At 40.0% G+C, this 23,419-nt stretch overlaps 1 protein-coding gene across 1 annotated transcript in view; it reads right to left on the bottom strand.

The window, feature by feature from the left end:
• LOC149185510 (Lactoylglutathione lyase / glyoxalase I family protein) overlaps window positions 1-23,419 on the bottom strand; it is a 121,200-nt gene that overhangs the window by 48,054 nt on the left and 49,727 nt on the right. The window contains exons 3-4 of the mRNA XM_089410714.1: window positions 21,382-21,465; window positions 21,089-21,292 (exon numbers count right to left, since the gene is read on the bottom strand). Of these exons, the coding sequence (XP_089266840.1) occupies window positions 21,089-21,292; window positions 21,382-21,465 (288 nt within the window). The remainder of the gene's footprint in view (window positions 1-21,088; window positions 21,293-21,381; window positions 21,466-23,419) is intronic.

The following is a 23,419-nucleotide window of genomic DNA, read 5'->3' as shown; positions in this document are numbered from 1 at the left end:
CAGCACCCCCAGCAATCTACTCATTGCCCCACATTATTCACAAGATTATTCACTTGGACTAGTGTGCGCCAGCCGACTTAGCATTTACCACATGGTCTGGCAGCTGATCCAAGGCCCAAAGGAGGATTGTCGCAACCCTTGAGACATGGGAGGGAAAGCAACATCGTTAAAGCCCTCGACATTGAAGCATTACAACCTATTTTTCCATCAAGAGACTCATAAAACCAGTGTTTGTGCCCCAAACACAAAATTGGGACCCACATGATGACTTGCATGGCGAGTTAGGGGCCATCCCCTAGTTCAATATTTATGGAGCCCTCTCACACATTTTGGCACAAAGAGGACTCAATGTTGCCTTCCAGCGACCCTACATTAGCATGACATCATCATTTCGACTAACATTTGGATGGCTAATTCATATTCTCATAAAGCTACTTGGTCGGCCTGTGACCAAGGGATGTATCATGCCCAATTTCATAATGTTGTGGGGCTTCTAGGTTAATTCGACTTAGTAGATCATGTATAAATAGATGAGAGCTCATTTGATGATCTGAAAATGGGGCACTAAAAGCTTCTTGTCAAGCTTACAAGAACCTCTCCCACTTCCAAAGCTTAAATATTTCCAAGACCTTATGATTAACCAATTGCGGAATTAAAAATTGCTTGAAAAATAGGTGTATGCTTGTGTTTGCTTTTGGAATGTTCAGGTGCTTATGTTCATTTGCTTAAACTGATACGAAAAACATATAACGGTAAAAAAAGCAGCAAATTCAATGCAGCAATAAGCAATCACACATAACAGCAATATAATATGGAGTTCACCCTAATATCTTGGGCTACGTCTCCTTGAGCTCTAATCAACTCGATTAGGCTCTTTGGGATTATGGTCTGAATTCTTTTACAAGCTCCATGCTCAACTCCATTGGTTTACACAGAACCTCTGGGTTTAGAAATACCATCTTATCCCGCTGGCTGTCCTCACTTTGCAGACAGATCTAGGCTTCTCTGGACTTGACTCCTTCAATCAGCGCTCTGAGCAATCTTGCTCTAGCTTGCACCAACTCCCTCAGAATTCTCTAACTGTCTCTGGAATGCCTTCTTCTATCTTCAGCACACTCTGAACACCAGCAACAGCTTGATCATTTTCGATCTCTTTGTTGTTCTGCAGCTTCACTACGGCTCCATGGCTCTTAGAAGTCTGTTGTGAGCTCTTTGGCTCTGGCTCTGGCTCTTGGCTCTGGCTCTGGCTCTTCGGCTCGCTCTGAGCTTCTCTCGGCCTTTGCGTGCCTCTATGGTTCGCTTGACCTCCAAGCGACTCTCAGCAACCTTCCAGCGACCTTCAGCAACTTTTCGCTGCTGTCAAATGAGCTCTCTGGTTCACTTGACCTCCAAGTGACTCCAAAACTCTCTCAGCTCTCTGCGCTGCCCGCTACCTCGTTAATTGAGCTCTCTATCTTTCTTGAGGCATCCTTCCAGCTCTGCGGCTTCCCCATCCATTTCTCTGCATGTAATCATTCCTCTGCGGCTCTGCGGCTTCTTCTCCTCCTTGTCTCTTCGACTGGCCATCTGGCTCTGTGGCTCTCTTTGCGTTACAAACGCATCATTGTCTATAAAACATCTGCTTGCAGCGTGGCACAATGATCAGGGGCAGTTACAAAGGAATCGGGGTCTTCCTTCAAGCAAAAACCCAAAAATGGAACAAAATTCCAATACACAGAGTTTTACCGGAAATACACTATCGGGCGCGAAATCCGAACTTCAAATATTATCAAATCGCCCCTATAAACCCATCGGGTCCGCCATTCTATCGCATGGCGTAGGGCTTAAAAACCCAAATACACGGGAATACATTGAAATTCTGAAATTCTTGGATTTCAAATATTATGATATCGTGCGGATAATCCCCATCGGATCCGCCCTTTATTGCAAGTCGCATATCGGCATATCGCAGTGCATTGGCCCTTTGTATCGGGGATTCGTCGATCTCCCGATCTTCGATCACTCCGATAGGCGCCTCATCGACTATCGGCTATCGGTTCATCGGCCCATCAGCACATCAGCCCATTGGCTACCGGTTATCAGTGCATCGGCCCATCGGCTATCGGCCCATCGCATCGACTCTTCGCAATGCTTCGGGTCCTTCCCCTTGGGTTATGTGCGATGCGATATTGCGATGCGATAATCGCAATCGCATATTGCTGCGTCCTTCACCTTGTTGTCCGCTCCTTTGCCTTTCCCCGATGCAATTTCCTTGAGGAACGCATATAAAGCCTTAAGCCCATTTTTTTATAAGAATTTGCCTCCTTTTCAAAGGACAATGGCAATCTTCTTTCTGAGATAACTTCTTCATCCGAAATCAATTTTAACCCATTCAAATTGCAGTAGATTCAGAATGAAAAGATCTATGCAATGGGACTATTTCCAGGAGCAGCCCTTGACTTTCATTTTCCTCTGTGAGGAACACTTTAGACTTAGAAGTCTATTCTAGATCCATTTTGGATCACACCTTCCCACTAAAAAAACTTTTTGTCTCCGAAGGACTGATATACTGATCTGAACAGTAAATGAGAGTAACAACACCCTCTTCTTTCAGCCTCCATACACTTGCCTTGCATAGTGCCTCTGAACCAAAGCCTTTGACCACTTTCCTTCCTGGATTTGTTGGTCCTCCTAGGAAGCACTGTTTTCCTCCTTGACTTCATGCAGAACTCCTGCTGAGATGGTCACAGAAGGTAGTTTGAACTCCTTGATCATTGATCCAAGGTGGCTCAAACAAATGTAAAGTTACATCTGCTTCACAAAATTTTCATTTGTACCTGTTTGACAAGTTGTCAACAACATCTGTTAACAACAACAGAAATACAGACAACAACTGGATGGCCTAAAACTCCTGCTTCAACAAAAGAAACAGATCTCACATCTTGTGAACACCTCCATGTCTTACATCTGGATACAAATGATGGACTAGATACCAAGCCCACAAAACATGCTTCTAAAACAAATGACCCTTCAAGTCAAGCGTGTAGAAAAGATCTCAAGGATTCTTTTCAAAAAATGAAACACTTCATCATTATCTCCATCTTGGAGACCAAATCAACTTTTCTCAAGTCAATATTACATGCATGCCAAAGCAATCAACCTTGCAAGTTATTTACATATACATGTTCAAATACAAGGAAATCATCAACATCCCTGTGTTCATGCACATCAAGCTTATGCATGCATTTCATCCTTCAACTTTCGCTTAAGCACATTGTACTTTCAAAGCTGAAATGAGATATAATGTTGCAACAACAAAGTGAGTCTCCTACTCAACTTTTCCATTCACCTTCTTGGTAAAATCCTGCAACTTGCATTCCATTAACAAAGAAATGCAAATAGATGCATCAAATCAAAAGACATGCAACTTTAATTGGATAAAAACTCTAACCATTTCTTACCAATCCATTTCAAAGGTGCTACCTTTGTCTGCACATCAGCATCAACATGTGAGTCATCCTGAAACACATCATTCATGGAATCTTCCTTTCCATTCTTGCCATTTTCTCTTTCCACCTTCTTCAAATTTCGTGGAAGCATTGTTGGATTCAAATTCCAACATTTTTCAGCAACACGTCCTTGCTTATGGCAGTAAGTGCAACACATGTGCATCCTCTTGACAGCATGATTTGCCTTGTCCAATGGACCTTTGGCTTCTTGCTTCCTTTCCTTCAAAAGTTTCCTGTATGTGGCCATTCTCTTCCAACATCTAGAAACATTATGGTTATGCAAACCACAAAAGGAACATGCGATTCTTTTCCCATACTTATATGGAAACTTATCATGTTGAACATAATCAAAAGGACTATGATTAGAACCAAATTTATACCTTTCTCTTTCACCTTTATTGCCTTCATGAAGAGGTGAACTGAATGAAGAAGTAGCTCCCTTTGGAACACCATCAATTTCTTCAAGGCTTTCAGAGTTTCCACAACTCTCTGGTTCAAGTGCATGCTTATGAACACCTGCATCCTGCAAATGATGTTTCAAGCTATTGCATTCTCCACGAATACAATCTTCACACTCTTGAGGTACAAGATCTGAAATGAAACTCCTTGGAACTGTTTCAATGGCCTTCATGGCAACTTTGGGACTTTCTCCATAAGACTCTTCTTCAAGCTAATACTTGACCAAGGCTTCTTCGGCAACAAGGAGTTGTGTCTCTAACTCAAGCATCCTTTTCAGGTTCATATTTGCAATATGAAGTTTCCTCTCCATTTCCTGCAATTTGTCAGAAAGCAATTGCCTCTCTTCCTCCACGGAATTCAATTGCTCTCTAAGTATGTTGCTCTTCCTTCCATCATCATACATTTCTCTCACCATATCCATCATGGTGGACAAGTCTTGTTTCATGTCTTCATCAAAGATTCTTGTGAAGAAAGAAGAATTTGAGGACTCACTTGTCGAAGTTGTAATTATCAGAATGAACAAAAGAGCTTCAAACAAGATTAACAAAGAGCTTATTCAGCAACCTTTTGCAACAAACCTCTTGTGATTCAAGGATTGCTTTGAGGTCCTTTGGGATAAGAAGAATGCTTTCAGCCCTTCTTCCTTTTTGTCCTCTCCTGGACTGAGCTATCAATAGCTTTCCCTTCACCTCTGCAAACTCAAACAATAGTCAGTCTGCAAACAAGCATACAATCAACCTCTGACTGCTTAAACACCTTTCAGACAAGCAATCTTTGCTCTGTCAATCAAGCATTCTAATCTGATATCACTTGCTATGGTATAATTGGCTTTGATATCACCTTCCTGAAGGTGGGTTAATCAATCTCAGGCTCTGATACCACCTGATCTGAAAATGGGGCACTAAAGGCTTCTTGTCAAGCTTACAAGAACTTCTCCCACTTCCAAAGCTTAAATATTGCCAAGACCTTATGATTAACCAATTGCGGAATTAAAAATTGCTTGAAAAATAGGTGTATGCTTGTGTTTTCTTTTGGACTGTTCAAGTGCTTATGTTCATTTGCTTAAACTGATATGAAAAACATATAACAGTAAGTAAAGCAGCGAATTCAATGCAGCAATAAGCAATCACACATAATAGCAATATAATATGGAGTTCACCCTGATATCTTGGGCTACGTGTCCTTGAGCTCTAATCAACTCGATTAGGCTCTTTGGGATTATGGTCTGAATTCTTTTACAAGCTCCACGCTCAACTCCATTGATTTACACAGAACCTATGGGTTTAGAAATACCATCTTGTCCCGCTAGTTGTCCTCACTCTGCAGACAAATCTAGGCTTCTCTGGACTTGGCTCCTTCAATCGGCGCTCTAAGCAATCTTGCTCTAGCTTGCACCAACTCCCTCAAAATTCTCTCACTGTCTCTGGAATGCCTTCTTCTATCTTTAGCACACTCTGAACACCAGTGACAGCTTGATCATTTCGATCTCTTTGTTGTTCTGCAACTTCACTATGGCTCCATGGCTCTTAGAAGTCTGTTGTGAGCTCTTTGGCTCTGGCTCTGGCTCTTGGCTCTGGCTTTGGCTCTCTGGCTCTGGCTCTGGCTCTTCGACTCTCTCTGAGCTTCTCTTGGCCTTTGCGTGCCTCTATGGTTCGCTTGACCTCCAAGCGACTCTCAGCAACCTTCCAGCGACCTTCAACAACTTTTCGTTGCTGTCAAATGAGCTCTCTGGTTCACTCGACCTCCAAGTGACTCCAAAACTCTCTCAGCTCTCTGCGTTGCCCGCTACCTCGTCAATTGAGCTCTTTGTCTTTCTTGAGGCATCCTTCCGGCTCTGCAGCTTCCCCATCCATTTCTCTGCGTGTAATCATTCCTCTGCGGCTCTGCGGCTTCTTCTGCTCCTTGTCTCTTCGACTGGCCATTTGGCTCTGTGGCTCTCTCTGTGTTACAAAGGCATCATTGTCTATAAAACGTCCGCTTGCAGTGTGGCACAATGATCAGGGGCAGTTACAAAGGAATCGGGGTCTTCCTTCAAGAAAAAACCCGAAAATGGAACAAAATTCCAATACACAGAGTTTTACCGGAAATACACTATCAAGCGCGAAACCCGAACTTCAAATATTATCGAATCGCCCCTATAAACCCATTGGGTCCGCCATTCTATCGCAAATCGCTATCGCATGGCATAAGGCTTAAAAACCCAAATACACGGGAATACATTGAAATTCTGAAATTCCTGGATTTCAAATATTATGCAATCGCGCGGATAATCCCCATTAGGTCCACCCTTTATCGCAAGTCGCATATCAGCATATCGTAGTTCATTGGCCCTTTGTATCGGGGATTCGTCGATCTCCAATCACTCCGATTGGCGCCTCATCAGCTATCGGCGCATCGGCCCATCGCATCGGCTCTTCGCAATGCTTCGGGTCCTTCCCCTTGGGTTATGTGAGATGCGATATTGCGATGCAATAATCGCAATCGCATATCATTGCGTCCTTTGGCCTGCTGTCCGCTCCTTTGCCTTTCCCCGATGCGATTTCCTTAAGGAACGCATATAAAGCCTTAAGCCCATTCCTTTTGAAGAATTTGCCTCCTTTTCAAAGGACAATGGCAATCTTCTTTCTGAGATAACTTCTTCATCCGAAGTCAATTTTAGCCCATTCAAATTGCAGTAGATTCAGAATGAAAAGATCTACGCAATGGGACTATTTCTAAGAGCAACCCTCGACTTTCATTTTCCTCTGTGAGGAACACTTTAGACTTAGAAGTCTATTCTAGATCCATTTTGGATCATTTGAGCTACTCATCATCATCACACTTGAATTCCTTCTCTTATAAAGAACTCGCACTTGTTTCTTTGGCTATTGGAGACTCTTTGAATGCATTTCGATGTATGGAGATGATTCGCACTTCTTCATTGGACCTATGTCTTGAGTAATGGATAGATATATTGCATGTCTTCTTGTAAGTGTCTAATGTTGATGAAATTTTTCTCTTAAATTTGTTTAATGTATGGAATTGTTGCTCTAGAATATGCTAAATTTGTGCCCTAATTGTTTAAGATTGATTTTGGAAAGCTTTCTAGTAGAGTATTGCATATATTATCCAATGTATGGCATGTCATGAATGTTCCTAGTGGAAGAATAACTTTGAATTCTCCATGAAACTCCATTATCTCTTGAAGTAGGTAAATGTTTGAAATTGGTGCCTAGGGAATCAAACTTAAGCCTCCTTTGGGATGTTTTATCTCATCTTGAACTTCCTTCCTCTCCATAATTTATCCTAAACGTCGGTTCCCCCTAAAAGTAGGACAACTAGGCTAGGGCATAGAGTGAATTGCATTACAGAGTGATTTAGTGAATTCAAGGAGCATAGACACCAAGCCTAGGATCTTATCTCCTAATCACCAAATTTCGGTGAGCATCCCATAGGTTTTCATACATAAAATCTCTTGCCCTAGGTGTGCCCTAAGAGGGAAACCCTAGCTTGTAGTTCCTCAACTTGGGGACTTCTTTGAGGGTTGTATGAGCTTAGTACTTGGTGAAGTAAACCACAAGAATCCCTTTCTCTTACTTGCCTTGATATTGGAAGTGCCTCTATCCACGATTACCTATAAAACCCTAGGTCTTGTGCAAGTCTTTCCAAGTGCCTTTAAAAGCATCATTTCATTATCTCAAGCTTCCCTTGATAGGCCCTATCTCATCACCTAGCACCTTAAACCCTAGAATATCTATCAAAAGGTGATTATCATCCTATCGGGACTCCCATCGATGAAATTCTGTAAACAGCTAGGGACATTGGTTGTGGTGACAGTGGGCCATTGTCCCATTGTTAGAACTTAGCCTACCTCTTTGTCTTGTAGGGTTTCCCTTGCTAAAATTGGCAGCTACATGATGAATTTCCCCAAGGAGAAGCCCAGCAACTCCAAGGAGGAACCTCTCTCCTTCAAAATAATTTTCAAAATGGTCAAAGGAAAATTGCTTCTTTGAGTTTGACAAATCGGCCTAGTGAAGATGAGGAGCCAGCCCCACCATGAGTAATTGGTCCTCCTAACTCACATATAAATAGACCATCGGTGACCTCACTTGAAGACACATCCATCACATCACATATCACATCAAAGTGGTTCACACCTCGTACATTTCTAAAATTGCAAGAGTCATTCCACGCGAGCGAAGGAGAAAGAGAAGATTCTCATCTACGTTGACTTTTTTGTTTTGGGACAACGTTGACCAATGTTGACTCTATTTGACTTGGGTTGAAATGACTTGGTTTGACCAAATTTATTTATGTATTGGGAGGTCGCATTGACTAAGATTTTATGGGCATGTTCACTGAGGTTGACCACAGGGTGACTATGGTTTGATTGCAGGTCTGACCTAAGATTTTCTCTCTCCTTTGACTGAGATTTTAATGTTGTTTTGACTTGGTTTGACTGAGGAACGAAGGTCGAATTCATTGTTGGTTTGACCAAAGTTTTCTGAGCAATTGGACCGTTGACTTTGACTGGTTAGGGAAATCCGTTGACTGTTGTTGATTGTTTCTCCACAGGCCAAAATTTTGCAAACTGGTACCTTTGACCAGATTTAACTTTATCTCACATTGTTGACTCAATTTTTATTGGTTGATTTGGGAAGTCAAGGCTTTGACTTTGACTGGTTGTTGGATGTACTATTTGGACTATGTATCTCATGTTGAACATTGATTGATTAATAGAAGAAGAAGAATTGATCAATGGGTTTTACACCTTGTGGGATTTTTCCCTATTCTTTGACCAAATCTTTGTGTCTCATTGCGCTTGGCTATCTTCTGTTGTGCATTTATTGTTTATTGTTCTATCTATAACTGCTTTACTATTATTGGGGTGATTGAAGTTGGAAGAAATTGTTTAAAGCGATTATAACAGCATAGAACACTGTGAAAAATTAACATGGTATTAGAGCTAAGGTGAAGATTAGCCTAAGGAGACCAAAGCACACCCCTTGGAGACACTCTTTATGCTAATTGGTGATCAAATTTTTGGGCAAGATGTCTACCTCCTATTTCAAGATTGAGGAGAAGTTGAATGATGCCGCCAACTTTGCAGCTTGGAGGGCTAGATTGGATCTTACACTGGAAGAAAACGATGTGATGGAACATGTGCAGGGCCAAATAGATGAACCTTCGGCGAATGCCAAGTCCAAGTACAAGAAAGGTGAGATCAAGGCCAAGAAAATTATTATTGACTCTCTTATGTGTCCAAGAAAATTATTATTGACTCTCTTATTGTGATCCTATCATTACTTATGTGTCCAAGATGGGAAAGTCAAAGGAAATGTATGACAAATTGATTGCAATGTATGAGGTCAAAAATCTTACCCAAATCATTTCTTTGAAGGGTCAACTCTGTGATATCAACTTGTCGAAGTCGTCATCTATTACAGCCTACTTCATGAGGATCTCCAAGATAAGGGATCAACTTCTTTCTATTGGAGAAATTATATCTGATAAGGAGCTTGTGCAAATGACCCTTGGTGGGCTCCCCATGTCTTGGGAGACTTTCATTACTAGCATTAGTTGTAGGAAGGAGATCCCTTCATTTGATGAACTCTTGGGGTTGTGCACTCAAGAATAATCCAGGCTCATTTCCAGAGGGAGAATTCAAAGACAAGATGAAGAAGAACCTATAGTGTTTGCAGCCAATGTCAAGAAAGGATAAGAAAACGGAAGACCCTTCAAAGGGAACCTAAAGAAGCCAGCCTCACCAATCAACAACAATAGAAGGGACTTTTCAAGAGTCCAATGCTACAAGTGTGACAAAATTGGCCACATTGCTTGAGACTGTCTTGATAGAAGAAATGCTCAAAGGCCTAGTAGCAATGACAATAATGGCAACAACAACTAATTCGACCATAGAAGGAAAAGAGGAGATCCTGCTACCCATACAAGTGTTGAAGAGCCCCAGCAACCTCAAAAGAGGACCAGAAATACAAGCTCTAACAATAATGTTGCAAATTCCCAATCTGAATATGTTCTTGTTTGATCCAGGTGGATGTTGGTGGCCACCCACCTATCCCACTTGGACCCCCACAATTGTCTCTTTCAGTTTTTCAATTTCCTTAATTATAGCACAATTTACTATTTTTAGCAATTTTTTGAGTCCTGAACTTTTGGAGCCGTTTTGAGGCCCTAGACAATGTTTTTTGGGAAAATTGGGAGGAACATGGATCCATGGACCAATGTTGCTCTTCCCAAAGTTGTAGTCCTCGAATAGATCTTTCTAACGAGGTATTGTGCACCTCAAACGGAGTTCGTATGCCAAAGTTACAACCCCGAGAAGTTGATGTACCAATTTACCCAAACGGGGCCCTTTGGCGTTTCATCTCCTAGGGTTAGGTTTTTGGATGTTTAGGGTTTTTCATTGTTTCTCAACAATAAATAGGCCTCCAAGCCTCATTGTAAGACAGTTTAGAGGCATGTAGCCGCCACATCTCTTCTCAAAGATAAGCTACCATCGCCCTAGTTGGTTTTCCATTTCTGTTTGTAAGCATATTTCAGTATTTTACATTAATGAAATGAAGTATTATTTCCGCTACATCTCTGTATTTATGGTTATTTCTGTAATTTATTGCGTTCCTGCATAAATCTGCATCAGTGGTATCAGAGCGGTCTGCTCTCTCTATTTTTCTTTGCATGTCCCCAACAAGGTCGGGATAAAAGGAGTTAGGGCTTGAACTGGTCGAACCTTTGCAAGACCAGCGTCGCAAACCCCGACGGCCTCCCATGGCAAATGAAAAGAAAGATGAGGGGGTAGGAGATCCTATCAAAATCCTACTCGAAGAAGCCCTCGAGCGACCAAAAACACGATAATGGAAAACTTTGCCCAGATCCTTTAGCGACTACCCAGGGGCGACGCATCGGGTTCCAACAACTACTCTGGAAACGCCGCACCCTTTAAGGTACAAGTTAACTTTTAAATCCCCATATTCGAGGGTCAAATAGATGCAGAGGCCGTAGATAAATGGTTAAATCTACTAGTATTTTTCTGTTCATGATTTTTCCAGTCGAGAAAAGATTATTTTCGCTCTTCTCAAAGCAGCCCCCCACGTCAAGGACTGGTGGGAAACCTACTGCGAGCAGAAGGATGTAAGTACGGACTCACTATTTTCAGTCACACCCACTTGGAATTCATTCCAGGATGCCATCAAGGAGCAGTACTACCCTATCAAAAGCTATGAGGACGAATACATAAAGTGGACCACATTGCGGCAAGGAAGGGACCAAGATGTGCCAGAGTTCACAAACATTTTTCATACCCTTCACACACAATTGGGTATCAAGGACTCTGAGCTACATTTGGTACTCAAATATCGCATCTGCCTACACAGATACACCCAGGACGAGATGGAGTTCTTGAACATCTCCTCGCTCGGCATAGCGTACCGATATGTTGTCAAAATCGAGCAGAAGTTTAAACAAAAGAAGCGAGACTTTAGATCTGCGAATCCAAAGAACAAAGGACAAAGCCAAGGCGGGGTGACCAAAGACAACATGTCGAAGCCGCAAGAAAAGAACAACACCACGAAGTCAAAGGGCACAGGAAAGTGGTGCAAGTTCCATAAGAGCCCACTCACAACACAAGTGAGTGGCGGACCAAGCAGTCGCTGGTGTCGGACCAAGCAGTTGCTGGTGGCCGAGTTGAAGGCTTCAGAATCAGATGCATGTTCCGACCCTAAGTCAGAACTTGACAAGGGGAATGGCAAAGGGAAGCAGATCATTGACGCAAAGCCCAACGCCACTGTTGCCACTGCCAAGATCCAGAAGAATAAGCCCGAAGATCTAGAGGAGGGGGAGCGTCTTTTCCACTCACAAATGTGGGTGAAGGGTTCATTGTTGCAATTCATTGTTGACAGTGGGAGCCAAAAGAACTTCATTGTAGAATTTTTCTGTTTTCCCACCCCAGTTTTCAGTTTCACCTTATTTCTCCCATGTAGTTAAATGCCCATTCCCATAGCCATACATTTAACAGACTGAAAAAAATAAATATTGCTGAAAACACAAATTCTGGAAATTTTTCAGAGTGCTGGAAATTGCAGAAATAAAAATCAACAATTAAAAACAGCCATTAAAACACATTTAAACTCAGTGATTTTTGGTCAACTTGACCCTGGAAAAACCCCCTACAACTCTTGGGGAAAACCAGTTTGAGAGCTCTTCTTTATTTCTGGAAATGCCTTTTTACAGTGAGAAATTTTCAGCAAAAATCAGCAAACAAATTTACAACTTATCTCGATTTCTGAGCCTCACAGCCCACCAGAAATTTCCAAACAGCAACACAATGCTGTACATCCACTGTACGGACGGTACGTGCAGCTGTACGGACGGTACGGACGGCTGTACGGGCTGTACGGACAAGCTGTACGAACGGTACGGACAGGCTGTACAGACCTCGATTTTTGTGTAGAAAATCAGCTGCCTCAATTTCTGTGCAAAAACAAATCTGCCTTTTGCTGTTTGCTCAAGAAAAATCTGCCTTTTACTGCTTGCACATTCAGCTGTAAGGATTTGCTTAAATGCTGCCTTGGTATGTGTGCCAAGCTGCTGCCTCCTTCTCCTCCTTGTCCAGAAATCTCCCTTGCTCTCTTGCTCTCTCTCTCTCAATCTGCTCATGAAAGAATGAATGATCTTTTCCTCCTTTTCCTCCCTTAACCCAACCCTAAATGACTTTTGGGTGATCCCTAAATCCAATGGCTGAAATAGATTTAGATCAATGGCTGAGATTAAATGCTCATTTAAATCTCACTTTCTATTTTTTAATTCACCCCACTTTAATAAAGACCCACTTAGTCATTTATTTCCAAAGTCACTTTTCCTTTCTAATTTTTCATTGACTTTATAAAAGTCACTTTAAAATTAGACTTAGTAACTTTATCACTTAAAGTCACTTTCAAATTAGATTTAACTTTATAAAAATTATAAAGTTACTTTAGGAGAAAAATTAAATTCTTTTGGACACTTTTCCCTAGGCCAAAGATCAAAGCCTTAGGGAACCACCTGTCCTCCGGTACCAAATTTCAACATTCATTTCAATAGAGGTCATGAAGCGGCTGGGACTACCAACCATACCACACCCGCAACCATATAGCATCGGGTGGCTTCACCAAGGATAAGATCTCCGAGTCCGCCAGCAGTGTCACCTTTCCTAGAGCATCAAGCCCTTCACAGATGAGGTATTGTGTGATCTTGCACCTTTGGATGTTTGTGATGTATTATTAGGCCAACCATACTTGTGGAGGCAACATGTTGTGTATGAGTCAAGGCCTCGTGCTATTATTATTTCTTTGGGTAAATCATTATACAGAATACTGGAGGTAGCCCCACCTACAGCCACCTCTTTGATCACCACTATTAAATGCAGCAAGCTCATCTCCCAGACTAGGAAATTCATTTTCTATCTGGTTCGCTCCCAAAGTAAGGGGAAGATCGTCGCCACATCCATAACCCCCGCGAAGGGTTCCTCCACGCAACAGCAGCAGCAGATGGATACGGTCATGAAAGCAGACAGGAACATCTTCTCCTCACCGACAGGGGTACCGTTGCACTACCAAGTCAAACATTCTTTCGATTTGACTCCTTGAGCACCTCTACCCAACGGGCCGATATATCACCGCTCCATTCTGAAAAATGACATTTACAAGCAATGACATGATCAACATCGGGTGCCACACAAGTTTCAAGTGGACGACAAAGTTTGGTTGCATCTGCAGACAGAACGCCTTACAAGAGCCCATCAGAAGCTCAGACCACTCCGACATGGTCCTTACACCAGTACTAAGGCTGTGGGAAACAATGCTTTGGAGCACAGCATTCCCCCATTCCTTCGCTTGCACCGAGTGTTCAATGTGGACCACCCTCGACCATGCTTCCCACCATTACTAGACACAGCAGAGATTGCAGAACAGCTCACCAAGGACCAAGTTCAGCAAAAGTTTCCTCATCTCATGGAGGAACTCAACGCAATGGGGACCATTGCTTCCTAAGGGGGGAGGAATGATCCAGGTGGATGTTGGTGGCCACCCACCTATCCCACTTGGACCCCCACAACTGTCTCTTTCAATTTTTCAGTTTCCTTAATTGTAGCACAACTTACTATTTTTAGCAGTTTTTTGGGTCCTGAACTTTCGGAGCCGTTTTAATGCCCTAAATAACGTTTTTTGGGAAAATTGGGAGGAACATGGGTCCGTGGACCGATGTTGCTCTTCCCAAAGTTGTAGTCCTTGGATAGATCTTTCTAACGAGGTATTGTGAGCGTCAAACGGAGATCGTATGCCAAAGTTACGACCCCAAGAAGTTGATGTACCAATTTACCCAAACGGGGCCCACAGTTTGGCGTTTCATCTCCTAGGGTTAGGTTTTTGGATGTTTAGGGTTTTCATTATTTCTCAACAATAAATAGGCCTCTGAGCCTCATTGTAAGACAGTTCAGAGGCATGTAGCCGCCACATCTCTTCTCAGAGATAAGCTACCATCGCCCTAGTTGGTTTATTTCCATTTCTGTTTATAAGCATATTTCAGTATTTTACATTAATGAAATGAAGTATTATTTCCGTTGCATCTCTGTATTTATGGTTATTTCTGTAATTTGTTGCGTTCCTGCATAAATCAGGACCATTGTTGTTGCTCTTTCTAGCTCTTCTTCAGATAGCATAGATAGTTGGCTACTTGATAGTGGGGTATGTTGCTACATAGCACACACTGCCTAGAAAATATGGTTGTTGTTGTTGAAGAACTGGAGTTTATGCCCTCAAAACTGCTCAGAAAATTATGAAAAAATAGCCCCGACCTCTACACATCAATCCCATCAAAACCCAAAAAGATCTTGGGCTAATTCCAGCTGACCTAGAGCCCCAAAAAAGTGCAAGTTGCCCACAATGGCTAGCTCTACGCATTGTTGAAGATGCTCTGCTCAAATCTGCCCCAAACCACTGTCGGAAAGCCCCCAAAACTCTACACAAATTCTCCTCTGGAGTTTAGCTTTTTCTTTAGCCCAAATCTCCTGCGAGACTAGCTTCTCCTCATTCTAGCGCAAGCCTCAACCAAGGAGCTCTGCACACTACACAAATAAGAGAAATTCGGCCCAAGCACTAGCCTCAATCTCAATCCTGCAAAATACTCCAATACTTTGGCCTCAAGTACGAAGAATGCCTATACAAAAGCCCAGAACCAAAGACCAACTGTAGCTGCTCCAAATGGGAAGTGTGAATTACCTTCTGCGCCCTAGCCACACGTAGAACTGAGCGGAAATCCCTGCAATAGTCTTTGTGGAAGCCCTGAAGTAGACTCCCCAACTTCCTCACTAGGAAGACACCCGAAGTTCTCTAAAATGAGGTTGAAGTTTTGCCTGAAACTTTTGTGCTAAGCAGCACCTCTCTACTTGTGCTCAACAGTGCCAAGAGAGTTCGATGTGCATGTGATAGATAAGCAAAAGATGCAAAATGGTGGCCTCCTTGTGCTATTTATAAATGTTGATCCTTCTCCCTTGGTGGGTCCCCATCTCCACTAGCTCGCACTTTCCCTTCTCTTTCCTCTCTCCTCTAGTGCGGATTTCCCTCAAGGGGTTCGGACTTCTCCCTTGGGGTCCCACATTCTACTAACAAAATAACTTTCCTTTTTCTTTAATATGCATGACCTCCTTGATGTCCAAAAATTAAGTGGGGTCTATCTAACCCACTTTTCTAAGTATTAACACACCAAAATCTTTTTCTAATGCCAAAATAATAATAGTTGTTGCAAGTTAATGAATGCCAAAAGACCAAGTCGAGTGCCAAGAAAGCCATTCGCTCCACCAAAAAAGTGCAAGTTAATTCCAAGGAGGATCAAGGAGAGAGGATGTTGAGGAGAAAGTGTTATGAATAAAATATATATAAATAATATAAGTAAACAATAATGATAATAATAGTTAATTAAACAGTAATTATTTACTAGAGAGACATGTCTCTAGGGACATGACCAAAAGAGAGGCATGTCTCTAGGGACATGACCGTTCATGAAGGGCTACCTACCTAGCTATATGAGCGGGCCCTCATTTGTAACAGTCATCATCTCATATCTTCTGTACATTTTTATCAGAACAAGAAGAAAATTTACATTTAAAGAACCTTAATAAAAAAAATTATTAGAACAAATCAAAAGTTTAAAAGATAAAGAGGACACTAAGAAAAAAGTCAACAATCCAGAAAGCGAAGAATTCTCACATTTAAGGAATCATAATCAAAACCTTCTTACGCAAACAAAAAAAACTTAAAAGTGACAAGAAGTCACTAAAAGACAAGTTAGAACAACTTACTCAAGAAGAAGTGTTGAAGTCTCTAGTCACAACAGTCCAAGTTGAAGATAAAGGAACGAATACTGTTCCAGTCAATATCACAACTCAAGAGGATAAACTAGTTGAAGTGAAGACATACTTAGAAGTTGTTGATCAAGCAACGGAAATTTCAAGTGAATATTTCGCAATTAATCAAGCGACCTCTGTACCTGAAAGAAATCAGATACCTTCAATAAACCAAGAAATCACCACAAAAGATTAAGGAGAAATCAGATCAGAAAAACTCCTTATCGACATCCGAATCACAAGAGCAAACAACTCAATCAATCTGCATATTTGTATCACTCAAAACGAAAACAACGAACTTATGTTCTGAAGACTACTAATGTCACCACAATTCAGTCTTGAGATAAAAATCTATCTCAAGTTTCCAGTAACCGCAAGATTCCACAGAATATTGATTTAGGATGGTCAGGTTCGTGCTCAGTTTGACATTTTTGTTTATCACTCAGAGGATCATATCATCTTGTATCAACGAAGATGACAAATCGAAGAATTCCAAAAGATGTGAATAGATTACAAAGACAAAGAACAGATGATACGCCTTGTCAGCGATAAGCTTTGGGGACACAGCTTTTTGAAGAGGAAGGCAATGTTAAGAATAAAATATATATAAATAAACAATAACGATAATAATGTTAATTGAACAGTAATTATTTGCTGAAGAGGCATGTCTATAGGAACATGACTGTTCATGAAGGGCCACCTGCCTAGCCATATAAGCGGACCCTAATTCGTAACAATCACTGTCTCATATCTTCTGTACATTTTTATATACATATATTTGTCCTATCATGGATATTTATATATTTCAGATCTTCTAAGTATTTTGTTGTGTTTATGAACTTTGTTCGTAAATAGAAAGTCATACTACTTTGACTGGAGTCCACCATGGATCGCTTTCAAAGGGAATCCTGTGATTTTTCTTAGGAAACTTAGCAAAATCAACCCCATTGGGGAATTAAATAAATATTTTGTAATATTTTTATGAATTAAAAAGTGCTAAGTCTCAGATTGTGCAGGACTAGCAATATTTTAATTGAGAGAGTCAAACTAGTTGTTATCTAGCAGATATATTTTTTTCTATAAAAGACTAGCCTCTCTCAATTGAAAAGGGAGTTGTTTACAAGAGACAAGTGCTATCATAATACAAGAGCTCATCTTTTTTGCAAACAGTGTGCTTACATTGTGGAGTGGTTTTTGTTCATGTTTCTTTTCTTGCTAATGTTCTCGGGCATAATTATTGAAATTAATTCTAATTTGCAATCTATAGGAACATGACTGTTCATGAAGGGCCACCTGCCTAGCCATATAAGCGGACCCTAATTTGTAACAATCACTGTCTCATATCTTCTGTACATTTTTATATACATATATTTGTCCTATCATGGATATTTATATATTTCAGATCTTCTAAGTATTTTGTTGTGTTTATGAACTTTGTTCGTAAATAGAAAGTCATACTACTTTGACTGGAGTCCACCATGGATCGCTTTCAAAGGGAATCCTGTGATTTTTCTTAGGAAACTTAGCAAAATCAACCCCATTGGGGAATTAAATAAATATTTTGTAATATTTTTATGAATTAAAAAGTGCTAAGTCTCAGATTGTGCAGGACTAGCAATATTTTAATTGAGAGAGTCAAACTAGTTGTTATCTAGCAGATATATTTTTTTCTATAAAAGACTAGCCTCTCTCAATTGAAAAGGGAGTTGTTTACAAGAGACAAGTGCTATCATAATACAAGAGCTCATCTTTTTTGCAAACAGTGTGCTTACATTGTGGAGTGGTTTTTGTTCATGTTTCTTTTCTTGCTAATGTTCTCGGGCATAATTATTGAAATTAATTCTAATTTGCAAATCAATAGAAATTATCCTAAAACTGATGTTCTCTACCATTGAGGAGTTATTATACTATGTGGCAACAAGCAACTAGGATTTCCACTTCTTTGTTGTGTTACTTGGATTTCCACTTCTTTGTTTTGTTACAGGTAAGGTCGATTCAAAGGCCTCAAACCATTTCACAAGGAAGATTTGTGTCACTTCAAGGATCTTGTATTTTACCGGGCATAGAGAGCAAAGGTTGGGGACGCTCCAAGAGGGGGTCGCCCCTAAGAAGGTTTTGAAAGTTTGCAGGTTGGATCATTATCATAAGCCAGGCTTACAAATTAAGGAGGCATCAATTTCACACTCTGGCCGAAAGGTGAGACTCCATTTGCACAAGTATAAATCCGACAATGAAAAAATCTATAAAAATACTTTAAATTTTTTTCCTTTTCTGCATTTAGAATAAAATTAGCTTGCTGTGTTTTTCATTTATCTATCATTTTCAGCAAGTGATTTCGAGGTAAATTATCATAAATTGCTAGATTCAAAGATCCCCTTTTAGATACAAGTTCTTTTGAAGCATATTTCACACTTGTATCTAGACAATAGGTTGTAGGATTGCAGATTTGGAGAGCTTTTGTTCATTGGACATGTGTTTTCCATGACCTGAAACCAAATCCCACACTTTACCAAGTATATTGTCAGTATTTGGATATATTTAGCTCTATAAGGGTCTCATATGAATATTTTATCATTTTTGAGTTGATTTCCATCATTTATAGCTACCTTAATTGCATATTCTTATATCTGGAATTTTCTGGGTGTATTTTACATAACCCAGAATTCTGAAACCTGATTTCTAGTGACCTGGAAATCAAGTTTTCAGTGACAATAATTGAAGTGAATGCCCCAAACACCTCAATAATTACCTTCTAGCCTTCTTATACTCTTGGGTAACTCCCAAGACGTGTTTTAACACAATAAGAGGCCTTTAGCACAGGTAATAGTTTGCCACCTCTGCATTTGAACACCGATTTGGCAGTCTATCCAACAGGACTACAAGTTGTTTTCACTTATAACTCTAAAACTGTGCACTCAATCAAAAAACTAATAGCACATTCGGTTAAAATATTCCTAGCACACCAAAATCCATAGGTTATACATTATATAGCAAGTGATTCGGCTACTAATAAGTTGCTGTTAGAAATCTGCTCTATTTTTTACATTTATTTACAGCATGACAGCAAGCAAGCACAGAACACCTTCACTTGTTTGACTCCATTAAATGCACTGGTCATATATCTGGAACAGTGGGGAATATTTGGGGAAGCCTCCCTTAGCCCTTAGGAGGTGTTGGGCCTAAAGAGTGGGGCCAAAGGTTGAGGTGACAGTGGGTCCTTGCCCTGCGTGTGATAATCCAGTGAGGCTGCCAAGACCTTAGCAGCCCTGCTAATGGATCGATAACAGGTTCATTGTGATGTTGTTGAGGGGAAAAGGATGTGAAAATATTGCAAGCCCCCAATGGGAGGGGGGAAGGGCATCACAGGTTGAAACAACACTTGGCTGGTATAAGAGGCCAAGTAACCCCATGTGATTTACCAGATCATGTGATAGGGCCTATTAGGGCAAAATACCTTGGAAATTTTGAGAAGTTTGAAGATATGAAGGATAGGGAAAAGGCTATACAAGTAGAAACTACAATCAAAAGTTTGATAAGTGATCATGTTGATCAGAGATTTGTAATAGGCCAGTCGCCTAGTAGCTTCAATTGTAACATTGTTTTTGGACTCTACACTCTAGAGGCCACTTAAAGCCTCATTGATTATGTATTTCATTGATGATATGTATTGCACTCAGTGTCATTTTGATATATGCACCCTTACATGGTATATAGACAAGTAAACTTTGCATATTTTGTCTCTAATGAATTTGAATCATGGTTTGAAATCTTTAAAAAAAAATCCATTAAAAATTTAATTATTTTATAAAAAAATTTCAATTCCAGTTCATTGAATCCGGTTCGATCCAGATTTATCTATTTCTGGTTCAAACACTGGTTTGATAGGTGGCCTGGTCCAAAACCTAGTTACAGTTTTTAAAACTATGCTAAGAACAACGCATACAATTAAATCATACAGATATCAAGGTGAAAAACAATAGATGGTTACAAAAAATTATCAAGGTAATATCAAGATCCTTTTATGCTGCCAGGTTGGCTCCAACACAAAACCATCTTGATTCCCTTATTCAGTGAAAGTCCACTTACTGAGTGACGAGGTCTACTGACTTGTTTGCTGTCACAAACCTAATACTCAAAATAAACTGTGGTTTCTACTCAGTTTGCTTAATTCTTTATAAAGCATTAAACATGACAACCTAACTCAAAAATACTAAAATAGATATGCATGCTTAACTAGAATCTTTGCAAAGTGTATAACTTTGACAAAAGGGGAAAAAGTTAGAAGTACAAAAATAGCAATAAATAAAATACATGGTATCATATGTTTGGATTTCTTAGACTATTTTCTTGTGTCTCAGCAATTGTTAAAATTATTCCAATTTTCCTCATTTGTAAAGCAGCACCAACATTAGACCATGCCTATTTCATCTTCGTTTTATATGTTATTTTCCTTTCACTTTAACTTGTGTACCCTTAAAGTACTCCAGTTAATCATTTTGAATTTCAATCTGCTATATCCAGATAAGGACATTCAAACAGCAACTCATCCAACCATAAGTGGCACCTAAAACTTATCCAAAGAAGGGAAAACAAATAGAATGGAAGCATTTCAGAGCCCAGATAGAACAAGAGAAAACAGCACTCTGCCATTTCTTTCAGAGATTTATGATCCCTACATAAGTAGCAGAAGACAGTGAGACTCCATAATTATTACGACTCTAATTTTGCTTTAAGGAAGAAATCATTTCACCAATAGGTATCAGTTTACCTGCTTTATCGAAAATGGACTTCAGTTTGTTCACATTTTTTATTGCAATGCAAGTGTGACGATCTCGACCACCATGTTCAGGTCGTCCAGTTAAAGGGTCTGGATTAGGAAGCTCCATCAAATGAATCATTTCAGAACCCACCCATAACCATTTCCCCCGATAAGGAAGCTTATCATTCGGCCTAGCTTCATTGACCTCTAAACCTGCGGGAATTATTATTCATGAATCATCAGTGACAGAATAAAAATGCAGAAACTGAATACCAGGTTAAGTCATTCAAAAGAGTACATACCCAAGAGATCTTGGTAGAACTCTAGTGATTTTTCTAGGTTCTCACAAAGTAGTCCCACATGATGAACACTTACAACCCCAATACCTGTTTATCACAATATGAAAATACTGTGAATAATTAAGTGGTGAATGATAGCCTCCATAAGAAACTTTTAACTTTTTATATCTTATCATATTAAACAGCTTGTCTACACAAGAAGAGATCTTAGCAGGTACAATTAAAAAAATTGTCTATTTCTAGTGTGCATCCGGCAATGTATAACTATATATTATGTAATTTCTACATATGGAGTCAAGTGATGCACCTGTGTTATAAATGTCTGTTGACTAATACTGAAGATAATCCCAACAGAAATAAGCACAAGGAACACCTGTTCACTACATTACTTGCTCTCTTGGGAGATAGAAGTGTAGGAACCCTCCTAAATACTCCAAATTTTTACACATGTTTTTTCTTTTAACATTTTCATACTAATAATGTGGTACATAAAAGAAAATCTTATCAACAAAATAAATTACATATTCCAAGGTCACAGAGTTATAAAAACAATAACTAGTAGTAGATGCAACTTTAAAATATAGTACCACTCGGACACAAGCCACAATGGGGAATCTGGGGAAGATTCATAGCATCCATGCAGCGGTGCACAATCGCCAGGCTGAGCGCTAGACCACTGTGGTTGAGACGACAGGTAATATTGATGTTATTATGTGTAATTGTGATGATGAGTTCATTATATGTTGTTTGGTTTACATATTCTGACGACTATCTTCTTGAATTCCAATTAATGATTATGTTGATGATTGTGTTATAATGATATTCTAGCATGTGCAATTATATCAATGACTGACCTTGTGAGCAGATGTTACTAATGGCTATTGAGTGTGGTAGAAAGCCACCTGGATGCACCTACATGTTATGAATCAACAATCTCTGGTTTGATCCAATTGATGCTAATGAAAATAGAATTCGAGTTTTAACTAAATTCCGATATGGTTACTAATGTCATGATAGTGGTTGCAGGCCCAGGTCAGTGTCTTGGTCAAACGACTCACACATGGGTGATTGAGTTGTATAAGACAAATGGAACTTCATTGGAGGGATGGGACAACGTCTCTGATTCCAGCCGCTAGCACTCCCGCCATGACTTGGGCTGGAAGGTATTTGGATGACTTCTCCTTGAAGCCCACAATGCTGTGAAGGTGAACCCCAGATTGGGTCGCTCACGAGGATTTAATTGGGGGCAGGTATCAAGACAGATTCCTTGATCCCTAGCACCATTAGTCTCACCATAAAGGGCGACACGGGAGAAGATAATGGTCTTCGTCGTTGTCCCCAATTTCCCCTCTTAGTCACGGATGCCTGAAAGGCAAATGACATGGCACCTTCGGAACTTCGACAGGAAGTTCTTGAAGGGCATGACCGACTTAGCACCCTTGCCATCGTAGTAAAGGTGGAAGGTAAATGATGGTTCATGTTACACAATGATAAGCATTAATACACATAATATAAGCAAGAGGATTTTGGGAAAACTAAATCAGAGTTAAACTTTGGGGAAAGGGAGAATAGTTATAATTATAAAAGCTAAACCAAGTAAGTAACCCTACCATCCTCACTTTTGGAAAACCTTAGATTTATAAATATATATACATATATTTAAATAACTCCCAAGTATTTGAACTGTTCAAGGAACAAAGGGAAAAAGGGACAGAGTTAAAACAAAAACATTAATCCAATAACAATTTACTCTCATTAAGAAAAGGGGGTTGTACATGAAATTAAAGAATGATAATTTAAAATTTTACTCCAAATTTTTACACATCTTTTTTAAAGATTATCATGCTAATAGTGACATATATACAAGGAAATCTTACCAACAAAATAAATTACATATTCCAAAGTCACAAAGTTATAAAAATAATAACTAATAGTAGATGAAACTTTTTAAATAATTCATCCATTGAATGGTTACAACCTATTACCCACCGAAATAGGTAACCCCATAGGAGAAAACTTTTCTCCTACATTTGACAGCCAG

This window comes from Pinus tabuliformis, chromosome 3_1 (genome assembly GCF_031772625.1).
Source record: "Pinus tabuliformis cultivar Carrire ecotype Pingquan chromosome 3_1, CPIR1, whole genome shotgun sequence".
NCBI classification, from domain to species: domain Eukaryota; kingdom Viridiplantae; phylum Streptophyta; class Pinopsida; order Pinales; family Pinaceae; genus Pinus; species Pinus tabuliformis.
This window is presented reverse-complemented; position numbering and strand designations above follow the sequence as displayed.